This window comes from Chrysochloris asiatica, unplaced genomic scaffold (assembly GCF_000296735.1).
Source record: "Chrysochloris asiatica unplaced genomic scaffold, ChrAsi1.0 scaffold00168, whole genome shotgun sequence".
Taxonomy (NCBI): Eukaryota; Metazoa; Chordata; class Mammalia; order Afrosoricida; family Chrysochloridae; genus Chrysochloris; species Chrysochloris asiatica.
Genome location: NW_006408686.1, coordinates 5,064,855 through 5,085,939, shown reverse-complemented (window position 1 = coordinate 5,085,939; position 21,085 = coordinate 5,064,855). Strand labels below are relative to the sequence as shown.

The window sequence follows — 21,085 nt, the reverse complement described above, 5'->3', positions numbered from 1 at the left end:
AGACGAGGAAGGGCTGGCTGATCTGAACTTTAGGGAGATATTTGAACTCCTAAACCCATGAGCCCTGACCTAGCCCCTGGGGGCTAGGGCTTGGATTCAAGTGATCAGCTGGTCTGCAGTGCAAGGTGTGCGTGAACTCCCATGCTTGCAGCTAGTACCCATTTGACCTAGCTTGAATGGCTAGCTGACCAGAATTTGACCAGATGAAGATAAAGATGTTTGCTACTGTGAGCAATTGCAAATTGCTACAGTTTGATGAACTGGACTTTTGCTTATGGATGCAGTTGCTTAAAATTCCAACCGGAATGGAAGGATTCTTCAGATCAAGGAAAAATCATGTTTCCTCAGTGTACTGGGTTGGTTGTTGTTGTTAAGTACCGTGGAGTCGGCTTCGACTCATAGTGACCCTACACAGGGTTTCCAAGGCTGTAAATCTTTACGGGAGCAGACCACCTCATCTTTCTCCCACGGAACCACTGATAGTTTCGAACTGCCGACCTTGAGGTTAGTAGCCCGATTCGATTCGTAACCACTATGCTACCAGAGCTCCTTAGGAACAGGCAATGTAGACACTGGCTATTAAAACTGAGGGCGCTATAAAGGTATTAAGTGGTAGTTTTACAAGCTTTCATAAATGTGCTTAGTTTCAGAATGAGAGGGGTAAGGTAGAATCTCCACTGAATAGTTTCCCTCTTTTCCATAAGGATCTGGTGAAAGGAAGGGGATTAGGGATGCTGGTGATGGTGGCATTTTATGATTCAATTGTAACTGTTAGCAGGGTTGTGATTGTCCGACTGTAATTGCAGAAGATGTGTAACTAAAAGGGGGGAGTAGTTAATCTTTCATTTCAGGAATATAGGATCCCAGGACCATCAAGAAGGAAGAGCATGAGATCCCTACCTAGAAAAGTGGTGAGAGCAGAGGTGGTGGCAGAGGCAGTGACATGGAGAGACGGAGCAGCTACGGACTCTAGGCCCATGGACTGAGGAAGGCTGTACGCAGGAGTGCAGAATGTGCCCTTTGGACATTTAAATGATTATATATTTTTTGTTTTATATGTATACATCAAATACTTTTTCTCTTTGTTCATTTGTGACATAGAAGATGTTAAAGGGAAGCCACAGGGAGGAAGCCAGGTAACTGTTGTTGCAGGGAGGGGGTTGTGATCATTGAGATGAAACAATGTGTTTAATTTGTTGAATGTAAAGATGATAATCTTGTCTATAAAACCACTCAATTCACAATAAAAAGTTAAAAAGTAAATAAAATAAACCAAGACATGAAAAAAAGATAATGAAATGAAGCACTTCTGGGATTAAGTAAATCAGATTGGAGTTCTTGAACTTTTACTATTAGAGACTCTCAGAGCATCCCAAACTGGTGACCAGCACACATAATGTGGTGGGTTTATCCAATCATTAAAGGATTCTGAATTTGTTGCCAACATATAAAAGCAGAATTTATGGGATTTTTAGATTTTCAGACTCACTTCAATAAAATCTGAAAACCTGGCAACATTGGGGCAGTATTCCTCAAGAATGGAGTGGACATTCTTAGTTCCCTAACAGTAAGGCCAATGGTGGTTCAGTTTGTGTTATGATTTTTCTTACATCTCCTGAAAACTTTTCAGTGTGTGGTACCCGGTTTGTTTTTAATCCCTCCAAACGCTGTTCGAAACTACCAGCAGTTCCACGGGAGAAAGATGAGGCTTTCTGCTCCCGTAAAGATTTACAGCCTCGGAAACCCTGTGTAGGGTCACTATGAGTCAGAACCGACTCCACGGTACTTAACAACAACAAAAAACGCAACGGAGCGGGGCTTGAAGAAGTCCGCCAGCACCCCCTCGCGGAAGAATTCAGAATTCGTACAGCATGTTCCAGTGGCAATTAGGAAGTTGTTGAAATCATCCAATCAGAGAGATGAGTGATCTACAAAGCGACCAATCAAACGTGAAAGACGGAACGCACTTGACCAATGATGATCGCGAGCACAGGAAGTAAAAGAAACTCTTTAATGAAGTAAACTATAAACATACACGGAGCCTTTTTTTTTTTTGACAGGGTTTTTCCAGACTCAGGGACGCTCGGAATGGGGACTGCGGAGCAGGCGGACGGCATCGAGGCTGGTGCCTTGGTGCTGCGGCCGTGCGTACTTAAGGAAGATGGCGGCCCGGCCCGGCGCGGGACCCCGGAGCGCCGCACGGACCATGCACCGCTCAAGGGGGCCCAGCTCCTCAGGACTGCACGGGGAGATGGAGAAACTAAGACTGGGCAAAGGGATGGTAATGGAAATGGAGGCCTAAAGCTGAGACTTGGGTCTCCGACTTGGATTTCCGGGGGTTGCTCAGGGGTTCGGCCAGACGGGCCATTCTCAACTAGAGTGACCAGGAGCCCCATAAGAGGCAAACGCAGGGTGCAGCTAAGGGAAAACTAGGATCTAAGGCGAGTGGGGAGGGCGATGATGAGCAGATATCCAGTTGTACCCCAGGGCCACGGCTAGGAGAAATGAGGATTTGCCTTGCCACTGGTAGACTAGCTAACAGCTCAAGGGTCACCCCTTCTTCGGCCCGCTGTGGAGCTGGGCGACTCAGGGACTGGCATACCCTTCATTCTCAAGTCTGAACTAGCTAGATCCTGGAGAAGGGTCGACTAGTCCCCTTATCTCCTAGCTGTCCCCCATTATCTGAATACAGGTAAAGACAAGAGACCTGGTAGGAAAGGTCCCTGAAGTCACTGGGGCCATACCTGTAAAGCGCTGGCTCCGGTCCTGTCCTGTGGAGCACACGGTGCGCCAGGCTCAGTGCAGCGGCCGCGCGGCGACCCGACTCCCATCCTGCAGCCTCAGCCTCCAGAAGGGATAACTCCAGGAAATAGGTAGCGAGCAACATCACCTGGTGGCGCGGCAATCGCAGCGGCAACTGCAACGTCTGGTTCTTCCCTCCCTGAAATCCCGACCCACCCTGCACAAGTCCTACCCCCTACTCCGCACCTGTGGGCTACTCCGGGCCAGCGCAGTCAGCAGTCCCAGGCACAGCAGCGGTCCCGGGTGATGCAACCGGAAGTCCAGGCGGTTCAGGATGCGGCGCTCTGCACGCAGCAGCTGGGTCCGAGAGAAGGAGCCGGCACCCAGGAAGCAGAGGGAAGCGGACTGCAGAGGGGGCAGTGGGAAGAGGGAAGGGCACTGGACTCAGCTCTCGACTCCCTGCCTTGGAAGGTCTAAGACCTCAATGTCCTGGCCTGTGACGTTATAGAGATCGCTAGCTTCGGTATCAAAGGCATGCGTTTACGTTACCTATGTGTATAGCATAAACTCTCGAAGTTTCAGTTTCCTCATTTGTAAAATGGAGGTACTATTCCTCACTTCACCAAGCCCGTTATATGTCACTGCGTTCATGAGTGTTAACTATGTGTAACTTTTCAAGACTTGAGACCGAGTCCCAACTACAAGACTTCGGACCGCTCTAGGTTTCGGTCTCTCCGTTAAAGGGATACATTGGTGGTTCCAACCTCATATAGATGTTAGAATTCCAATTATAAATGAAGCGCTCAGCAAGACGCTTGACACACAGTACGCCCTGCCCTCCTAAACCCCACCCCGGAAGTACCTCGGGAAGTACGCACTCTTCCACTTTGCAAGCCAGGAACAGGCACGCCACGCCTAGGAGCTGCAATTGGTGTAGACGAACTCGACCCGAGCGCAGGTAGGAGTCAAGCAGATGCACGGCCAAGTACAGCGTGTCCCCCGCCAAGCCCAGGTACTCCTGGGGAGGGGTACGAGTGACTACCGGGGTCCTAGGAAGTGACGTAGACCCACCCCGCCCTTTTCCGGGTACGTCGGTACGTGGCTACGTACGTACGTGCACTTGGACCAGCCAATCCACCACTAGCGCGCGCATCTCCGGGGTCACGGAGCGGGGCAAGGCCCTCCCGGGCAGTGTGCGGCACACCTGGAGTTAGGCAAGGCCAATCTTACTCTCCACACCTGTGCCTTGGGTCTCTCCTGAGCTCATCCCGAGAGCAGCGGCCTCCTGGATGCCAGTGAAGACATCGATCGCATGGGTACTACACCCAAACTGGCCTTCACATCTGCTCCTCTACCCAGCCCCATCTAGAACCCCGGGATTTGCCCTGGACGCTCCCTTCCCAGCTCTTCTCGGGGCTACAGCCTTCCTGAGTGGCTACCTAGGGTTCCCAGACACCAATCTTGATCACCATCATTCAACCCATCCCTTAGTTCATCGAGAAGAACTTAAGTATAAAGCATACCAAGGAACTTCCCAATTAAAAAAACATCCCAAGGAAATGTAGAAAACAGCGTTGAGGATTGCACATGATGAATATGGTTAATGTCTCTGAATTTACATGTAAAACGTAATGAAAAGGCAAAGTTTTGCTACACGTGGTGGTGGTGGTTGTGTACAGTGAAGTCAGTTCCGACTCAGCCAGCGATCCCTGTATAGAATTTCCAAGGCTGTATATCTTTATGGGAGCAGAAATCTGCATCTTTTCTCTCACGGAGCATCTGGTAAATTCAGGTGGTTAACCTTGCAGTTAGCAGCCCGACTCGTAACCCATTATGATACCAGGGCTACATTAGGGGATTTAAAATTTTTCATGGAAAATTTTCATTAAAAGATAATGTTTCACCCCCCGTGCTTAATTTTCAGCCAAGCAATAGGTATATAAAAGAGACAACACTAGATACACCATAGAATGGCCAACCAAAAGGGCAGCATTTACTCAAAGACAAGTTCAGAAGGGTTGAGAAAGGAGGAATGGAAACACGAACCACAGGGAGGAAGTGGAATCCATGATGTTACCTGGAGGGGATTACAGTCATTGAGCTGTAACAAAGTGGACGATTTGTTGAATATAAAGCTGATAATTTGCTCTATAAACGTTCACTCAATTCACAACGAAAAGTTGTTAAAAAAAAAAAAAGTTTTAAAAACAGACAATGGATTTCTTTTAAAAGTGTAACTTTTTGTTGTTAGTTGCCTATGGTTGATTCTAACTCAGTGACTCTACAATTAAAAGAATTTTTTTTTTTTTAAAGAACACTCTTCCTTGGCTCTCAGTTTTTAAAATAAAACCTTAATTCCTTTTACTCTTAGGCTTTGCCCCTGTGTCCGACATCCCTCTCCCCCATCACAACCCATACTCCTTGTTGTTAAGTGCCGTTCAGTTGATTCCTGTCAGTATAGGGTTTCCGAGTAACAAATGGTGGGTGTGAACTGCTGACCTTGTGGTTGGTAGTCCAGTGCTTATCCTACAGTGCTTTCCTAGACAGTGCCAAACTCATTCCTATCCCAGGGTCTTTGCACGTACTATTCTCCTGAAGTGGTCTTTCCCCTGCTCCTTCCATCGCTTGCTCTTCAGTCATTTGTTCCCCTTTTTTCAATCCTCTTCCCTCCATTCCATTAGTCTCACGACTTTCTTTTATTTAATCACACATAGCATTTTCATCTGAAGGTATCTGATGTTTCTCTGAGTTTTGTCCACTGACCCACATGAGCTGTATCCTAGTTCCTAACAGACTGGAGCCTAGAAGAAGCGCCCACAAAATGCATGGGAAGAGAATTCATCCCTCCAGTCTTCCTTCCAACGTGGCATATCTCATCCACGTGGCTATCTGAAGACCTCATGGCTTGTTTTTGGTCTTTGTGATGTCTAAAATTATCTCATTTGTCTGCCCACCAAACGAACTGGTTGGTCCATCATAGTATCATATCCCTAGAACGGTGCTCAAAACCATTGAAGTGAATCACTAAATAGCAAATGAATAAATGTAAGGGACACCTGTGAGAGACTACGGAGCAGCAAAATGGAGGGATGGGGGAAGTCCAGGTGGTGGAAAGGGTGTTGGAGCCGTAGAAACTGCAAGAAGGTAAACCAGACAAGAAGGCCAGGGGAACAAGAGAAGCCAGTGGAAGAGGATGCTGGAGAGGTGGGAGTCTGTATACTTTTACTAGGCGAACAACCCAGCCTCACCTCCTCAAATGCTAACCCCAGGGCAGCCTCTGCCGGGGCTTCTGCCCCAGCTCGCTCACCATGACTTCGGCGAAGATATCCCCGGCATACTCGCGTTCTCCCTCCAGCCCCAGCATGCCCAGTGCCTCCTCTAGTCCCGGAGGAGCCCATGGCCCCGGGGGCCTTGCTGGATGTCCTGGGTACAAATTTGTGCCCGCGGGGACGCTACCGAGGAGTGGAGCACTCGGAGGCTCTGGATCAAGGGAGGCCGCAGGACTCTGCGGGGGATAGGGACTTGGAGTCATCATCTCGAGAGTCAGGAGAGACCGAGGCTCGGAGGTGGGTCCCTGGCGGCTGCTTCTCACCAGCATCTTGGAGGCTGGTGACGTCCGACCTCTTCTCACTGGAGGGCGGGTCCCACCACAGGCATTTTAAATGTGCCTGGAGCATGCGCTCTGAGAACGCCTCATTTAGCCAGGTGTAAACACACAATGATATATATAGAGAGTCCCCGCCTTCCGAGTCCTGATAGGCTGGCTCTGCCAGCTCCAGCCATCAGTGATTCAGCAGCTGAATTCAAATCTCAAACAAGCTACTGGAGACCAGAAAGTGCGCCTCAGAGGGTTTTCTCCTGTAAATTCAGTTATTTCAAAGCTCAGCTGACACTGGTGGTCTGAGGACTTCATGAAGTTGTGCTTGGTAAGTGCCTGGTACAAGGCCTGACAGTAGAAGCTCAAGGCTGGGGAACAAAATATCACTTAGCAAAGATTTAAGGAAAGACTCTGCTCTGTGCAAAGGAGCGCTGGTGCCACAGTGGTTAAAGCGCTTGCCTGCCAACTGAAGGGTTAGCGATTTGAACCCACCAGTCCCTCTGGGGGAGAAAGATGAGTTTCCCCCAACTCCTTGTGTAACAGAACTACAGGGGTGATCTTGGCGTATAGTCCAAGGAGGCTTCAAAAAGTTTAGATAAAACTGGAATCAATAAAGATAATGACATTTTTCCACGAGCTTTTTAGAAGCCCCTTCGTATTCTTACTTTACAGCCTCAATTCAGGACTGAAAGAACCACACACAAATACTGAACTCCAGTTAGTAGGGTTATTTTATTTGGCAGCGGTATAGGTTAACAACTTAGCAACTATTTTAGCTGTAGTCTAGGATTGAGTAAATACATATATTGTGTAATGGAGTCCAGTTCCAGTCAGAAGATGGATGTGCAAATATGGAGAGGTTAGCACAATCCTTGTGGTGTTGCAATGAAATTGGAAACCAAATTGTGGGCTGATAATGTAGAGGCTGAATGTCCTCACGTGGAGGTGCCATTTGAGCAGAGACCTGTAGGAGGTCCACTCTGGAAGGAAGACATGTCTCCGTACAACTACGACAGGGCTTCTGCTCGTGGAAAAAGTCTGCATCTTTCCATTTCCTTCTCCCATGAACTTTTTGGTGCCCGCCCCCTCCCCCCTTGTGTTTCCTAGCCCCATCCACTGAGAGGGCCTCAGAGCAGTGCCAAGCACACACAGTGCCCAGTCCTGGGCTCTCTTGTACCATTTCTCAACCCACAGGAATTAGAGCTGAAAGCGCAAGCAGGGAAAGCAGAAGATTCATCTGGAACATTTTCTGTGCAGAAAGTAAATGTTCCAATGATAGTAATGATCAAATGGGCACAGAGGTCAGGAGCCAAATCGAGGACAACTTGAACAGCAGAATATATAAATCAATCATAAGCCACTGGATAAAATGAATATAAGTCCATTCTGATAAGGGGAGGGGGTGCACTCTTCCTGAGAATTGTGAATAAATGTGGGGGGTTGTTGCTAGCAGCCATCAAGACTCACTGTTACCCCATGCACCATAAAGCTACATGCTGCTAGTCTGGTGCTGTCCCCAAGAGCTGCTGCATTGTCACCACTGTGGGCCACAGGCTCTTACTGACAGGGTTTTGGCAGTAGATCACCAGGCCTTTCTTCCTAATGCATCTTAGTCTAGCAACTTCGCTGAAAATCGTTAAGCACCATAGCAGTTCACAGGCCTCCACTGACAGACAAGGGGTGGCTGTGCATCAGGTCTACTGGCTGGGAACCAAACCCACATGGGAAACAAGAGTTCTACCACTAAACTCCCTGTTAGCTTGCTGCCCATCCATTCCATCAGTTCTATAAGGCAGAGAAGAACTAACCCCACTGGGTCTCTGGTATACAGGTACAGACTGCCACATGTTTCTCCTGTAGAGTGGCCGGTGGGTTAAAGCCACCAACCTTTCAGTTGGCTGCTAAGCGCTTAACCATGGAACCACCAGGCATCCTTACAGCACCACCACTGTCCTCATAAATGTATGTGGGAGAAGCAGTGAACTCAAACGGAACAACTGTGGGGGGTACAGGACCGGGCAGTGTTTTGTTCTATTGTGCACAATGTCGCTATGAGTCTGAACTGCTACACGGCACTGTAATCAAATCAGAAAGTTGGGTTCAGCAATCACCACAATGATAAGTTTTATGCACGAGATGTTAGAACTAATGGAGGAAGGTTTGATGAAAAGCAAACAGGTGGGCCCTGACTTAAAACGGAGTTGAGTTAACAATAAACACCACTTGCGGCCTTTTTTGGGGGGAGGGTACCTCTTATAGTCAGTAATGTGTACTACATAGAATGTTAATATTTACCTGTAAGTTTCTATGAAAGGTTTTTGTCCAATCCGCAAAAACAAATAAAGATCAGATTTCTACAGACACTTAAAATAAAAAAGCAATAATGAAAACAAAACCAAAATTAGCTATGACCGAGTCGTATGACCGAGTCGTTGGAACAGAACCTGTGCTAAGTCTGGACTGTGTATATTTACAGTCTTAAAGTATCCCCACCAGCTACTTACTTATTCTAATGAGAAAAAGAATCACTTTCTGGTGGAGGAGCCTGACAGCTCCTTAAACCTGGGATCTGAGTTAACATCACCACTAATAGAGGCCAATTCATCAGCATGGGCCTCTGGAAAGGGAACACGGAGGACTCATCAACTTCTGAGCATTACTGCCCAAAAAGGCAACATTGAACTCCAGTGCAGATGGAACTCCAATCACAAGCAAGCAGCAGGTAACAAACACAGGTTGAGAAACTTTCTGCCAAGTATCTGTCACGTGCATTTCAAACCCAAGAGTGGACACGGAAGAAAAATGGGGTGGGGGGTAATACACAGTGAGGCCATTGCACCACAAGGTGTTAGAGAAAAGCACAATTGAACTATATTTAAGAGAATGTTCTTGTTTTTAAGATAAAGGTGTATTATGTCCATAACATTCCCAAATGATACAAGGAACAAAGGTGTGCACCTATCCATGTGTGTAGATAAACAGAAGAAAATATGGTAAAATGCTAAAGGGCCATCTGGGTGAAGGATATACCAGACTCTCTGTACCTTTTTCTTCAGCGTATTTATAGAAAACTTGGAAAGACAGTACAGAGTTCCCACATACCCTACACTCATCCCCCTCACTATTAGCATGGGCCATTTATCACAATCAATGAAACTATATTGATACACTTAACTGCATACTGAATGTAAATGTTCTTGGTTTTTACCTAACAGCCTTGTACTGTTCCTCAGTCCAGTCCAGGTACATTATACTTCGTCATCTTGTCACCTTTGATAGCTTCTCAGCTTGCCTTGTTTCTAATGACTTTGGCTTACCCTGTTTCTGGTGACCTTGACTGTTCTGAGTACTGGGTCAGGTGATTTTGGTTAGACTGGCATGATGGGAGTTTTGAGGTGAAGTGCCTATCTCATCACACTGGTCCAGCTTTGGCCACTGGGGGCTCTTCCCATTGGTTCCTGGATTCCTTTTACACTCAACAAGTTATCACTGTTGACAGTGACCTTGGCCACCTGGCTGAGGTACTATTTGTAGGTTTCTCCACTGAAAAGTTTCCATACTGCACTCTTTGGAGTCACTACCAGAGTAACAGCACATCAAAGGGGCTTCACAAAGTTTGTGGGAAAGTCCATGATCTTTTCATTCCAGTTTTCTATGAGCTTTTTCAAGCTCCCTCATATCTACACATATTATTTGGGATTCTGCAGAAAGACATAGTGAGCCCTTTCAGATGCCTGATGCAGGAGACTGGGCTATTTTATTTTTTTGCAGGACTGAGGAAAGCCACATACATTCAAAGGAGCTGGGCACACTGCCATCTTTCAGACGGGTGCCGCCATCTTTGAAGGCCTGTTTTAGTGTTAGGTAAATTTGCCCTTACTTTCAAACAACTGAACCAAGCCCTACACACAACAAATTCTTCATCACAATCACCTTCACTTGCTGCACACGCAGCTTACACACCATTAAAAAGGCTTCGAGCCTTTTCTTGCATAAGAGCCATATGCACCTTTTCTGACTGACTTACAAAATCCTAGGAGACAGAGTTAGAACAGATTTCGTTCGTTAACAGAAAGACTGCCTGTACATTATTTTGTTGGCTTTAATGGTTCCAGCACTGGCCATTGAGGGCTCTTTCAGTTGGCTCCTGGGTCCCTTTGACATTATCTCCATCATTGTGGGGATTTGAAGTCCTTCCTTACGATTAGACAAGGAGCCCTGGTGGTGCTATGGGATAGTGTTGGGCTGCTAAACACAAGGCTGGTGGTTCACACCCACCAGCCATGAAAGATGAGGCTGTCTGCTCCTGTACAGATTTCCAGTCCCGGGATATCGGGTCACAGAGTTGGAGTTGTCTAGTTGGCAGTGGGGTGGGTGGGGCTGCACTGTAAGACACTGCAGGCTCATCCTGCACACAACCTGCCCCAGGTCTGTACTCACTCACCTCTGTACAATTACTTCCACACCTAGTGTGTGTGTGTGGGGGGGCAACTCTACGCTTCAGAAAGGTACTGGACATATATTAAAACCCAGCAACCCTGGAACCTACAGCAGCCAACAGCTGATAACCAAGTGAATCCCTGCCAACAAACGGGGTGGCTGAATCACCCGGCTCCACCACCCCAGCACTCAGCAGAAGGGTGTCTAGTCCACTAGAGTTGTGTGTGCTAAATCGAACCAAAGGGCCCTATCCCCAAAGCGCTGTGTGCTGAGCCCCCAGGGCCCTGTCTCACCTGTGCAATGCATCCCACTGAAGGGCCAGCCCCACCAGTACCGCACACTGTGCAGAGGGACCCTGCCCGACCAGCAAGAGTGCTGCACAGAAGGGCCCACCCTCCTAGGGCCGCAGTGATCACTGAGCACACTGTGCTGTGTACTATATGGAGGTCCCCAACCCCCAGCACTGCACAAGGCACACTGTGCCCCCACTGGCACTGGTACCAGGGTCCTGGCCCACCAGCACCAGATACTGAGTCACCAGGGCCCTGTCCACCTCAACCACACTGGGCACCGAGTCACAGAAAGAGTCAGAAGTAGAACTGAAGAGAGAATCAGCAAACTAGAAGGCCTTTGAGACTGATCAGTTTGAGGAGAAAACAGAAAAAAGAATGAAGAAAAATGAACAAAGTCTAAGAGATATCTGGGATACCAGCAAGAGAAATTAACATACATATTACAAGAGTTCCTGAAGGAAAAGAAAGAATTTTTGAAGAAATAATGACGGACAACACCAAAATATACGAAATTTTATACCTAAGAATCTCAATGAATTTAGGATAAACCCTAAAACATACACACACATACACAAACATACACCAAAGCATATCATAATCAAATTCTCAAGAACCAAGAATCTTGAGACCAGTATGAGAAAAACAACAGCTCACAAAGAGGCTTCAATAAGGTTAAGTGTCAATTTCTCATCAAAAACCAGAAGGCAAGGCAATGGGCCAACATATTTAATGTGCTCAAAGAAAAGAATTGTCAAGTAAAAATAATATACCTGGCAAAACTGTCATTTAAAAACTTGAGGGAATTTGTTACCACCAGACTGATCCTACAAGAATTAGTGAAGGGGGTCTTTCAGAGAAAAAAGGCCCCAGAAAACCACCTGGAGCAATAAACACCAAGGATGACGCCACTAGAAGGAAAAGCTGGTACTATGAAGATTAGCGCTGAAGAGATTTGCAGATGGCAAATATGTCCCTCATGATGACAGTGACAAAATTATAGTGGGGAAAATACTGAAAGTATTAACTAAATAACATGTAACAGTAAAGTAAATTTCATTTACAGGGAAGCCAAGCTACAAAGATGCAACTTACAATAATATCCAAATAAAATGGATGATGGTTAGATACAAACTTTTTATGTGTTAAGGAAGTTAAACTGGTCTCAAGATAGTTTTAAATGTGAGATATAAAATGTATTCCCCCTATGATAAGCACAAAGAAAATAAAAAATTACACACTAAAGAGGGAAAACAAAATAGCTAAGCACTTAACCAAACATAATAATACACAAAACAGAGACAAAAATCTCTGGGACACAAGGGAAGCAGTACTCAAAGCAATCAATGGCAACATTAAAAAAGAAGATCCCAAATCAATGACTTCACTCTGTAACATGAGGAAAAAGAACAACAAAAAAGACAAAATTACCAGAAGAAAGAAAATGATAAAGATCTGAACAGAAATAGAGTCTATGAAAACAAAGTGCAACAAAACCAGGAAGTTGGTTCTTTGAAAAGTAATCAATAAAATAAACCAATCCCTGGTTAGACACACACAGGAAAAGAGAGGGGGTAAATAACCAAAAAACCCAGAAACTGGAGATATTACAACAGATTCAAATGACAAAGATTCCTAGAGACACCTAATATACTTACATTGACACAAAGAGAAATGGAACACGTCAACAAACCTGTAACAAGCAATTGAATCCGTAATCCAAAACTTCCGAACAACAGAAAACCTCTGGACTAGAGAGCGTCTGGGTATTTTATCATTCAAAGAACTGACACCAGTCTTACTCAAACTCTTCCAAATATCGACTAGGAAGGAATAGTCCCTATCTCACTCTGTGAAGCCAACATTACCCTGACACCAAAACCCGATGAAGACATCGTTAAGAAAAGGCGACTACAGACACCGCCATATTCCTCATGACTGCCGATGACAAGATTCTCCACAAGGTTACTGCAAACAGAATTTCACAATATACTAAGACAATTATACACCATGACCAAGTAGGATTTATTCTAGGAATGAAAGAAAAATTCAACATTAGAAAATCAATCAATGCAACAGACTGAGAAAACTAATATAAAGAACCACAACACAATCTTCTCAGTAAACATAGAAAAGGAAACATGGATTTGATAAAAATCCAAAAACTATTTCCCGATAAAAATTCTCAACAAAAACTGAGAATAGAAGGGGAATTTAAATCCCTTAACAGGATTATGGTCATATACAAAAAGCCCATTGCCAACATTATAGTGAATGGAGAAAGACTGAGAGCCTGCCCCTCGAGAAGAGAAAGAAGGCAAGGATACTCACAAACACCATTTGTAGTCAGTACACTGGCAGTTCTAACAAGAGCAATCGGGCGAAAACAAGAAATAAAAGGTACTCGAATCGGAAAGGAAGAAGTAAAACTTGATCTGTGTGCATGATCTGATCCTAGATTAAAAAAAAAATCCTAGAGACTCATAAAATAGCGGTTAGAACGACTAGAAGACGTCGGCAAAACTATAAGGTGCAAGATCAACACACAACAATCAGTTGTTTTTTTAGGGTTTATCATAAATTAATTGAGCTTTTAGGTGTAAAATTTCTTATCTTTTGTGATATTTTGGGTATTGCCTGTCATTATTTCTTCAAAAATTCTTTCTTCTCCTTCAGGAACCCTTATAATACATATGTTATTTATTTTTCTTTCTAAATACACTAATGGGGAAATCTGACAAAGATATTATGAGAACAATACCATTTACAACAGCACCTAAAATACCTAGGAATAAAGCTAACCAGGGATGTAGAGGACTTATACAATGAAAACTAGAAAACACTTCTGTAAGATGCTAACATACGGGTACACAGATGGAAAGACATGTGAACTCACTAGATTCAATGCAATCCTGATCAAATTCGAACAGCATTTTCTAATGGAAAACAACAACTCATCTTGATATCGAAAAGGTCACAAACAGCCAGCGTAATTTTTAAGAGCTAAGTAGAAGACCTCATACTCCCAATATCAAAACGTACTATACAGTCACTGTAACCAAATACGATAGACACAGGCAAGTGAAACAGAATTGGGAGCCCAGAAAGAAATCTATAAATCTATGGAAAGTGTGTGTTGTTTTGTTGGTTTACAAGAGTGCTAGTCCATTCATTGAGGGAAGGAACTGCTTCCTGAGTATTGTGCAGGCAAAATTGAATTTTCACACACAGAAAAATGGAGCAGGGCCCACAGTTCACACCATTACACAAAACCAGTTAGAAATGGATCAAGGATCTCAATGTGAAAGATAAAAGTTCTTGGAAGAAAACATAGGGGCCAAACTATGGAATTTTGTTGTTTTTTTGTTTTTTTTTTAATGATAGATTATCAAATGCAACTACAAATACACAAGCAGAAGACAAAATAAGATAACTGGGACCTTATAAAAATTAAATACTTAATGTTCATCAAAAAGAATTCATCAAAAGTGTAAAAAGGCAATGACATAGCTAATAAGGGTCTAATATCTAAAAAAATATATAAAATTGCTACAGGTTAACAGCAAAAAGGCAAATAACCTAATCAAAACTGGAGAAAGGGCATGAACAGACACTTTCAGCTGCCAACAAGCACGCAGAAAGATGCTCATTGTCATTGGAACTGCAGATCAAAGCTAGAAAAAGTTTTCACCTCATACCTGCTCAAATGGCACTAATCCAAAAAAACCAGAAAATACCAACTATTGGCAAGGATGTGGGGTGATGGGAACGCTTATCCACTGCTGGTGGGAATGTAAAATGATCCAACCCATCGTGGAAAATAACATGGTGATTTCTTAAAACATTAGATATAAAATTACCAGATGAGCCCACAATTCCACTCCTAGGTACATACCCTAGGGCCCTAAAAGTAATGTCACAAACAGGCATATGCATACTGATGTTCATTGCAACATTAGTCACAATAGCAAAAAGGGGAAAACAACCCAAGTGCCTGCGGACAGATGAACGGATAATGTGGTACAGACATAAATACAGACACACATACTATGCTTTAAAGAAAAATGAAGTCCAATACATGCTCCAAGATGGATGAACCAAAAAACATTAGGCTGAGCTTATTTTGCAAAGTCATTCTCAAAAAAAAAAACCAAAAGTTATATGAGCTTACTTATATAAAAAAAAAAATGATAAAACTAATTATAAAGAAGCTAACAGGTACCAGTGGTTACTAAGGGCGGACAGGGGTAGGGAGAGGGAAAATCTCTCTGGGAAGTAGTGAATTTTGTCCATGCTGATGGGAAGATTAGCACCGACTACGGGTAATGGAGTTATCACTAAGCTGCAGACCAAGAAGAGAGAGGACAGGCCCCCGCTTCTCCGTCCACAACACGCACAGCTGCCCAAGTCCAGAGGCGCACACCTAGCTCAATCCCCCCTCCAGCCTTTGCTCGGCCTCTCCAACCTGCTTCCCCACCTTCTGGCTGGTGACAGCTGGTGCGCAGGGATTAGACTCCAGACCCAGGGAGGGTCCCAGGTGGTGGGCCAGCACAAGTGCAGGCTGGGCCCTGGTCTTTATTGCTCGTACCGTACAAATACAAGAAGAAATGGAGACAGGCCAGAGGGCAGGGGAGATGTCAGAGAAAAAAAAGACACACACACAGAAAGGTAAAGACCCACCCACCCACCCAAACCAACCTAGCCCATCCCCACTTTATGATGCCCTTCTGTGAACTCTCTAGTATAGGAAGGGGGTTGGGAGGGTCAAAAACACAAAAATTAAATTCCAAACCACTGTAGATGTTGGGTGGGAGGGGAAGGGAGAGGAGGGGAGACATGGGTAGGGCAGGTATAAGTCTTCCCACTAGGTCAGCCCCCCTTCTCCCACACCCCTAAGGGATGAAATGCTTGGGCCAGTGACAGGGACCCAATTCCATCCACACCACACACGCACACACAAGGGCCTGACTCATGTGCCCGACACACATCACTTGTGTACTCGCACTCATGCGCACCTTAAGGCTGCAGAGCGTGGGGCCCTGGAGAGTGGGGAGGGCAGGGGGACCTGGGGGTTCCCTTCTCAGAGACCGCCTGTCCCAACACACACCTGTTCCTCAACCTGTCCACAGGGCCCAATACTGTCTCGGTGCACAATGTGTAACAGCCAAGGCAGGTGTACTTGGCCCCAAGCAGAGAGAAGGGGAGATTCCAGTCCTCACCCCTCAGTGGTGCTGGGGCCAGGCCCAGCCAGGGTCCAACAAGAAGGAAGGCTGGCTAGAAGCAAGCCCTAGTAAGGCACGGGGCTGGGGGCAGGGGGAGCCCCAAAATATTCCTCTTGCCTCATCTCCAAAGTCAGAGAGCAGTCTGTGGGGTGGGGTAAAGCCAAGGCTGGGGCCAGAAGGACATAGCATCATATCCACCCAAGGGAGCCCTTAAACCCTCTGACCCCATAGCTTCCCTAGGCCCCTGATGGGCTCAGCATATTATTGCTTCTCTGCCCCCGTAGGGGAAGGCTGGGTGGCCCCACACCAGGCCACTGGGAGCCTGGGCCACAGGGACAGGGGCAGCACCAGGGCCGCTGCTGGACATGGCATCCTTTAAGAAAGCCACCCCCTCTGTCCAGCAGCAGTGTGTAGACAAAAGGCCACACACCAGTTTCAGGTTGGTTTTGATTAAAAAGAATCTCCCCAGCCTCCCAAAGGTCCAGTCCTGGGGCAGGAGGTGGAGTCTCCAATACTAGTCAGGGCACCAAAGTGAGGGGAACATGTGCTCCCTGGAGGCAGGGCTGCTGGGACAGCTGAGGAATCTGGGAGAGGAAAAGGAGTGAGCTGGGAAGAGGGTAAGGAGGTGAGGGCCAGGAACACAAACAAAAAAAGCAAAATAAAAAGATTTTTAAAAGCCACCCGTGCCTCCTGCAATGGTGATCAGTCGGTCGGTCGGCGGGGCCTGCTCACTCGCGGATGCTGGCCGAGTAGGAGAACTGGGGGAAGTGGGTCCGATGGTCCAGTTCTAGGGAGCCCAGGCTGTCATCTGTGGGGTGGGGGGAAGTAGGTTGGTGGGCCAGTCTTCAGAAGGCCCAGGCTCTCCGGGGGCCCCAAAGGAAAGGGCCAATAGCAAGGGTTGCAGTCAGACAGCAAGAGTAACTGTGCTGAGGGGTCTCCAGGTGAGCCTCTCCCCTCCCCCACACCAAGTCCCAGGTCTAGCCCAGAGCTCTCAGGTGGTGCCCGGCCCTGGTCTCCACTCTGGCCCACTTCAATCCACCTTCCACATGACAGCCAAAAACTTTCTAGAGCCCAGACAGAGGCAGCCCTGGTACTCATCTACCCACAAACCTCCAGGGTTCCCCAGACACTCCGGAATGTGTCCCCCTCCTCACACACACTGCCTCCTCTGGCCCCAATGGCCACCCCTTCCCATCCCTCCGCCCAATTTCCCTTGACCTTCTTCCTGCTCCCTGATTACACATGGCTCCCTGCTACTTTGAAGTGGGGGGGAGGGGGTGTCACGTCCTCATAGCTCAGCCTGAAATGTGGCTCGGGAGACATGTGGCCTTGTGGAAGCCTCCCGACCCCAGGCTAGGCACGCATTTCTCCTCTGGGCGGTCACTCTCTGGGCCCAGTCTGCTTCCCCACTGGGTTATCTTGGTCACTGCTGTTGCCAGCACTGTCTAGCACAGAACTAATTCAACCCCAAAGACCCAACTGTCTGTGGGCTGCCACTGCCGCCAACTGTGGGCACCCACGCTGCTTCCTGCCCAGAGTTCCAGAATGGGCTACACCCACCAGGTCCAGAGGACCCAGCAATGGAAGGTTCTGCAAGCAGACCACAGGCCAAACTGCCCAGACATGGGGTTTCCATCCTGGGGAGCTGGGCCAAGAGCAGACACACCGTCCCCCACTCACACACACAGCCTAGGCGGGAGGGCCCCCAGCACTCACAGCGGTCCGGAGGTGTGATTGTGATGGACTGGGCAGTGAACTCGTCATCGAAGTACCTGGTGTCAATCTCAGAAGTGACCTGAGGTTTGAAGGGTGGCAGGAGCTACGGAGAAGAGGAACACAGACTCAGGGAGCTGCTGGGGGAAAACTGGGCCCTGGGAGCTCCTGCTGGCGTGGGTGGGAGTGGGGCTCACCTTCTTCTGTACCACGTCTTGCCAGTTGATGCTCAGGAAGAAGCTGTGCTCCATCACCTCCTTGGCGTCACTGGGCCCCCCACCAAGTCTGGACAGAGACAGGGGCATCAGCACCCAGCCCCAAGACAGCCAGTTCTGGGAGATGGGCCCTGAACAGCCTTGTTGTTCTGGACATGCCCTGGCCATAGCACCCACTGCACAGATGAGGAAACTGAGGCGTGGGCAGCTCATGTGCCACCCTCACCCCGAGCCCAGGACGGTGGGTGAGGGCACAGCCATGTTCACACTCAGGCTCTACCACTTACAACGCCGGGAGCCCCAACCCAGGGGGGCCACCCTGCTCCTTCCTCAGGGTCCCACCATAAAAGAGGGCCGTGTGGAGAACACGCAGAATCCCTGAGGGAGCTGTGGGGACGGTGAGCATCCAGGAGTGGGTGCACACTGACAGAGAGAGCTGCCTGATCCGGTACCAGGGGTGGCAGGTGGGGCGGGAGAGGCGTCAGCGCTCACCTTTGCTTGGGGTCCTTCTTGAGCAGCCCAGCGAGCAGGGACTTGGCCTCAGGGCTGAGCGTGCGCGGGAAGCGGATCTCCTCCATGAGGATGAGCTCGAAGAGGCGCTCGTGGTCTTGGTTGTAGAAGGGCAGGCGGCCGCACATCATCTCGTACATGACCACGCCCAGCCCCCACCAGTCCACAGCTCGGCCGTAGTCATTGTCCTCCAGCACCTGAGGGAGGGGGGCAGTGAGGGGCCAGCCTGGGGGGACACCCACAACCCTGGCTCACATGCCCATGTCCCCAGTCAGTCCCAGACACCTCAGGCGCCAGGTACTCCGGGGTCCCACAGAAGGTTTTCATGGTGGCCCCATCGCTGATGCCCTCTTTGCACAGGCCAAAGTCGGTGATCTTGACGTGGCCATCTTTGTCCAGCAGGAGGTTTTCCAGCTGTTGAAAGAGTCAGTGTATCTGGGGCCTGTCCTTTCAGGGGTTCCCGCCACCCCCCGGATCCCAACCCCCTCCCCTTAGGGATATACACGGCTCAGATCCTATACCCCCAGCTTACCACCCCAGGGGAAGTGGGAACTGGAAAAGCTGGGCCTGCTGCCCCAACATTGGCTAGCTCCCCAACCTCAGATGGGAAAGAGCTATCTTTTACTGGTTTTCTAGTTTGTTGTTTGTTTGTTTTTTAATTTGGAAATTTGCACCAGGAAAGAGAGAGCACAAATCATAAAACACAACTGGGCAATTTAATTGTAAAGTCGGGTGGCCATCATGCTGGAGTGAACCCCACCAGGGAAAAGGAAGCACTACCAGCCCCCAGACGACCTCTGAGGGTCCCAGCCATTAATCATCAGCCCAGACTGGAAGTAACGTTTACTTCCTTGCTTTTCTTTTAAGCTTTTACCTCTTACGTTTACATCTGTACATAACACACAGACATCTGTCCCTCTGAGTTTCCTTCAAGCAACATTACCTGAGAGACATGGCCACATAGGGCATGTAGCTTTGCTATTTGTTTGAACTGCTACAAAGAACGCACTGGGTGGCTATACCCAGGACATCGGATTAGTTCTTACTGAATCAGTCATGGCTGATGGAATGGAACCAGAATGAACCTCAATGTGTAAAATGGGAAAAACGATGGGTCAGTGCCTCGCTAGAAACTTAACCTCCCTCCTAGAAAACAAGGGCAGTATGGGTGTGACACAGCAACCAAATCTCTTAACTGGAAGAGTTGGAAACAGCGGTGTCTGGCTCAAAGATGGCAGCCGACCACTCTACTTTGAACGAGAGTCATGCTCCACAGTCCTGGCTCCTGAAAGAGCTCACCTTGATGTCACGGTACACCACGTCACGTGAGTGCAAGTACTCAAGGGCTGAGACAATCTCTGCACCGTAAAACCGGGCCCGGTCTTCAGTGAAGACGCGCTCCCGGGACAGGTGGAAGAAGAGCTGCCAGGAAAGGGAGGGGAGGGGGAGGTCAGGTCCCTAGACTGCCCACCTGCTCTTACCCTCCCAAGACACTGGTACTGAGAACAGTGACATAGTGAGACATGCTTCACGAGCCAGCAAGGGACAGCCAGAGGGACATTGTGAGGGAGAGTGAGCAGGGAAGAGCTCAGCAGGGAAGAAAGAAACTAGGAAGGGCGAAGTGTGAGGGCCAGCCAGTGATGCAAGCAAGCAAAGAGGAGCCAGTAACACTAAGTGGTGAGCACTGATCCATGAGTTACGTCTGAGGGAGAAGCAGGGGTTGCAGGGAAGGAGCCAGAGCGACCCACTCCTCTACCAGGAGAACAAGGGAAGTCTGATGGGCTTCAAGACTAGAATGTTTCCTCTGGGGCCTTCCCCACTAGAAAGAGGGACTCCTAAGCAAGATGGGGTGCCCGCTCACCTCCCCACCATTGGCGTACTCCATCACAAAGCACAGACGGTCATGGGTTTGGAAGGCGTACTTCAGAGCCTGTGGGGAGTAGGGGGAGTACAGAGTCGGAAGGAGAAGGGCATGTTTCCCCCTCCCTCCTGTCTGGACCTGGGGCCCAGCAACCACATCCTCCTGGGGAGCATGTGAGCTAACGCCTGGCTTAGAGGACAGAGAGCCATCCTGTCTGCTGCTTTCCACACAGCCTGTACCAAAGGCTGCCCTGGGAGAAATTCCGTTCTGAGCAACTACAGCTGTTTTACATCTCTTCTTGTCCTTCTCTTGTTTAAACATGTTTAAATATGTTAAATGCAGAAAAAGATAACACACGGATTCAAGGTACCCGGGAGGTGGCAGTGGCCGCCTGCAGGACGACAGACAAGCTGTCGGTCAAGTACGACGGCGTACTCACACGATGACTCTACTGTTCCCTGTTGTCAACACTGAGGTACTTCATAAGATGTCAT

General features: G+C 47.9%; 2 protein-coding genes across 5 annotated transcripts in view; both read right to left on the bottom strand.

The window, feature by feature from the left end:
* Positions 1-2,073: 2,073 nt before the first annotated feature.
* Positions 2,074-6,274, bottom strand: CNTD2 (cyclin N-terminal domain containing 2). The gene is made up of 6 exons (XM_006871523.1): positions 6,050-6,274; positions 3,857-3,946; positions 3,605-3,760; positions 2,989-3,147; positions 2,745-2,890; positions 2,074-2,239 (listed from the first exon to the last, which is right to left on the bottom strand). Exons 1-6 carry the CDS (start codon positions 6,272-6,274, stop codon positions 2,074-2,076), a joined length of 942 nt encoding a protein of 313 aa, XP_006871585.1.
* Positions 6,275-17,006: 10,732 nt separating this feature from the next.
* Positions 17,007-21,085, bottom strand: part of AKT2 (v-akt murine thymoma viral oncogene homolog 2) — a 46,719-nt gene continuing 42,640 nt past the window's right edge. Inside the window, exons 8-14 of one of the 4 annotated variants that reach the window (XM_006871420.1) lie at positions 20,592-20,660; positions 20,030-20,152; positions 19,016-19,144; positions 18,713-18,927; positions 18,203-18,290; positions 18,009-18,111; positions 17,007-17,100 (exon numbers count right to left, since the gene is read on the bottom strand). In XM_006871420.1, the coding sequence (XP_006871482.1) occupies positions 17,021-17,100; positions 18,009-18,111; positions 18,203-18,290; positions 18,713-18,927; positions 19,016-19,144; positions 20,030-20,152; positions 20,592-20,660 (807 nt within the window). In that variant the 3' untranslated portion in view covers positions 17,007-17,020. The remainder of the gene's footprint in view (positions 17,101-18,008; positions 18,112-18,202; positions 18,291-18,712; positions 18,928-19,015; positions 19,145-20,029; positions 20,153-20,591; positions 20,661-21,085) is intronic. The other 3 variants (XM_006871423.1, XM_006871421.1, XM_006871422.1) reach the window with 3 other exon arrangements.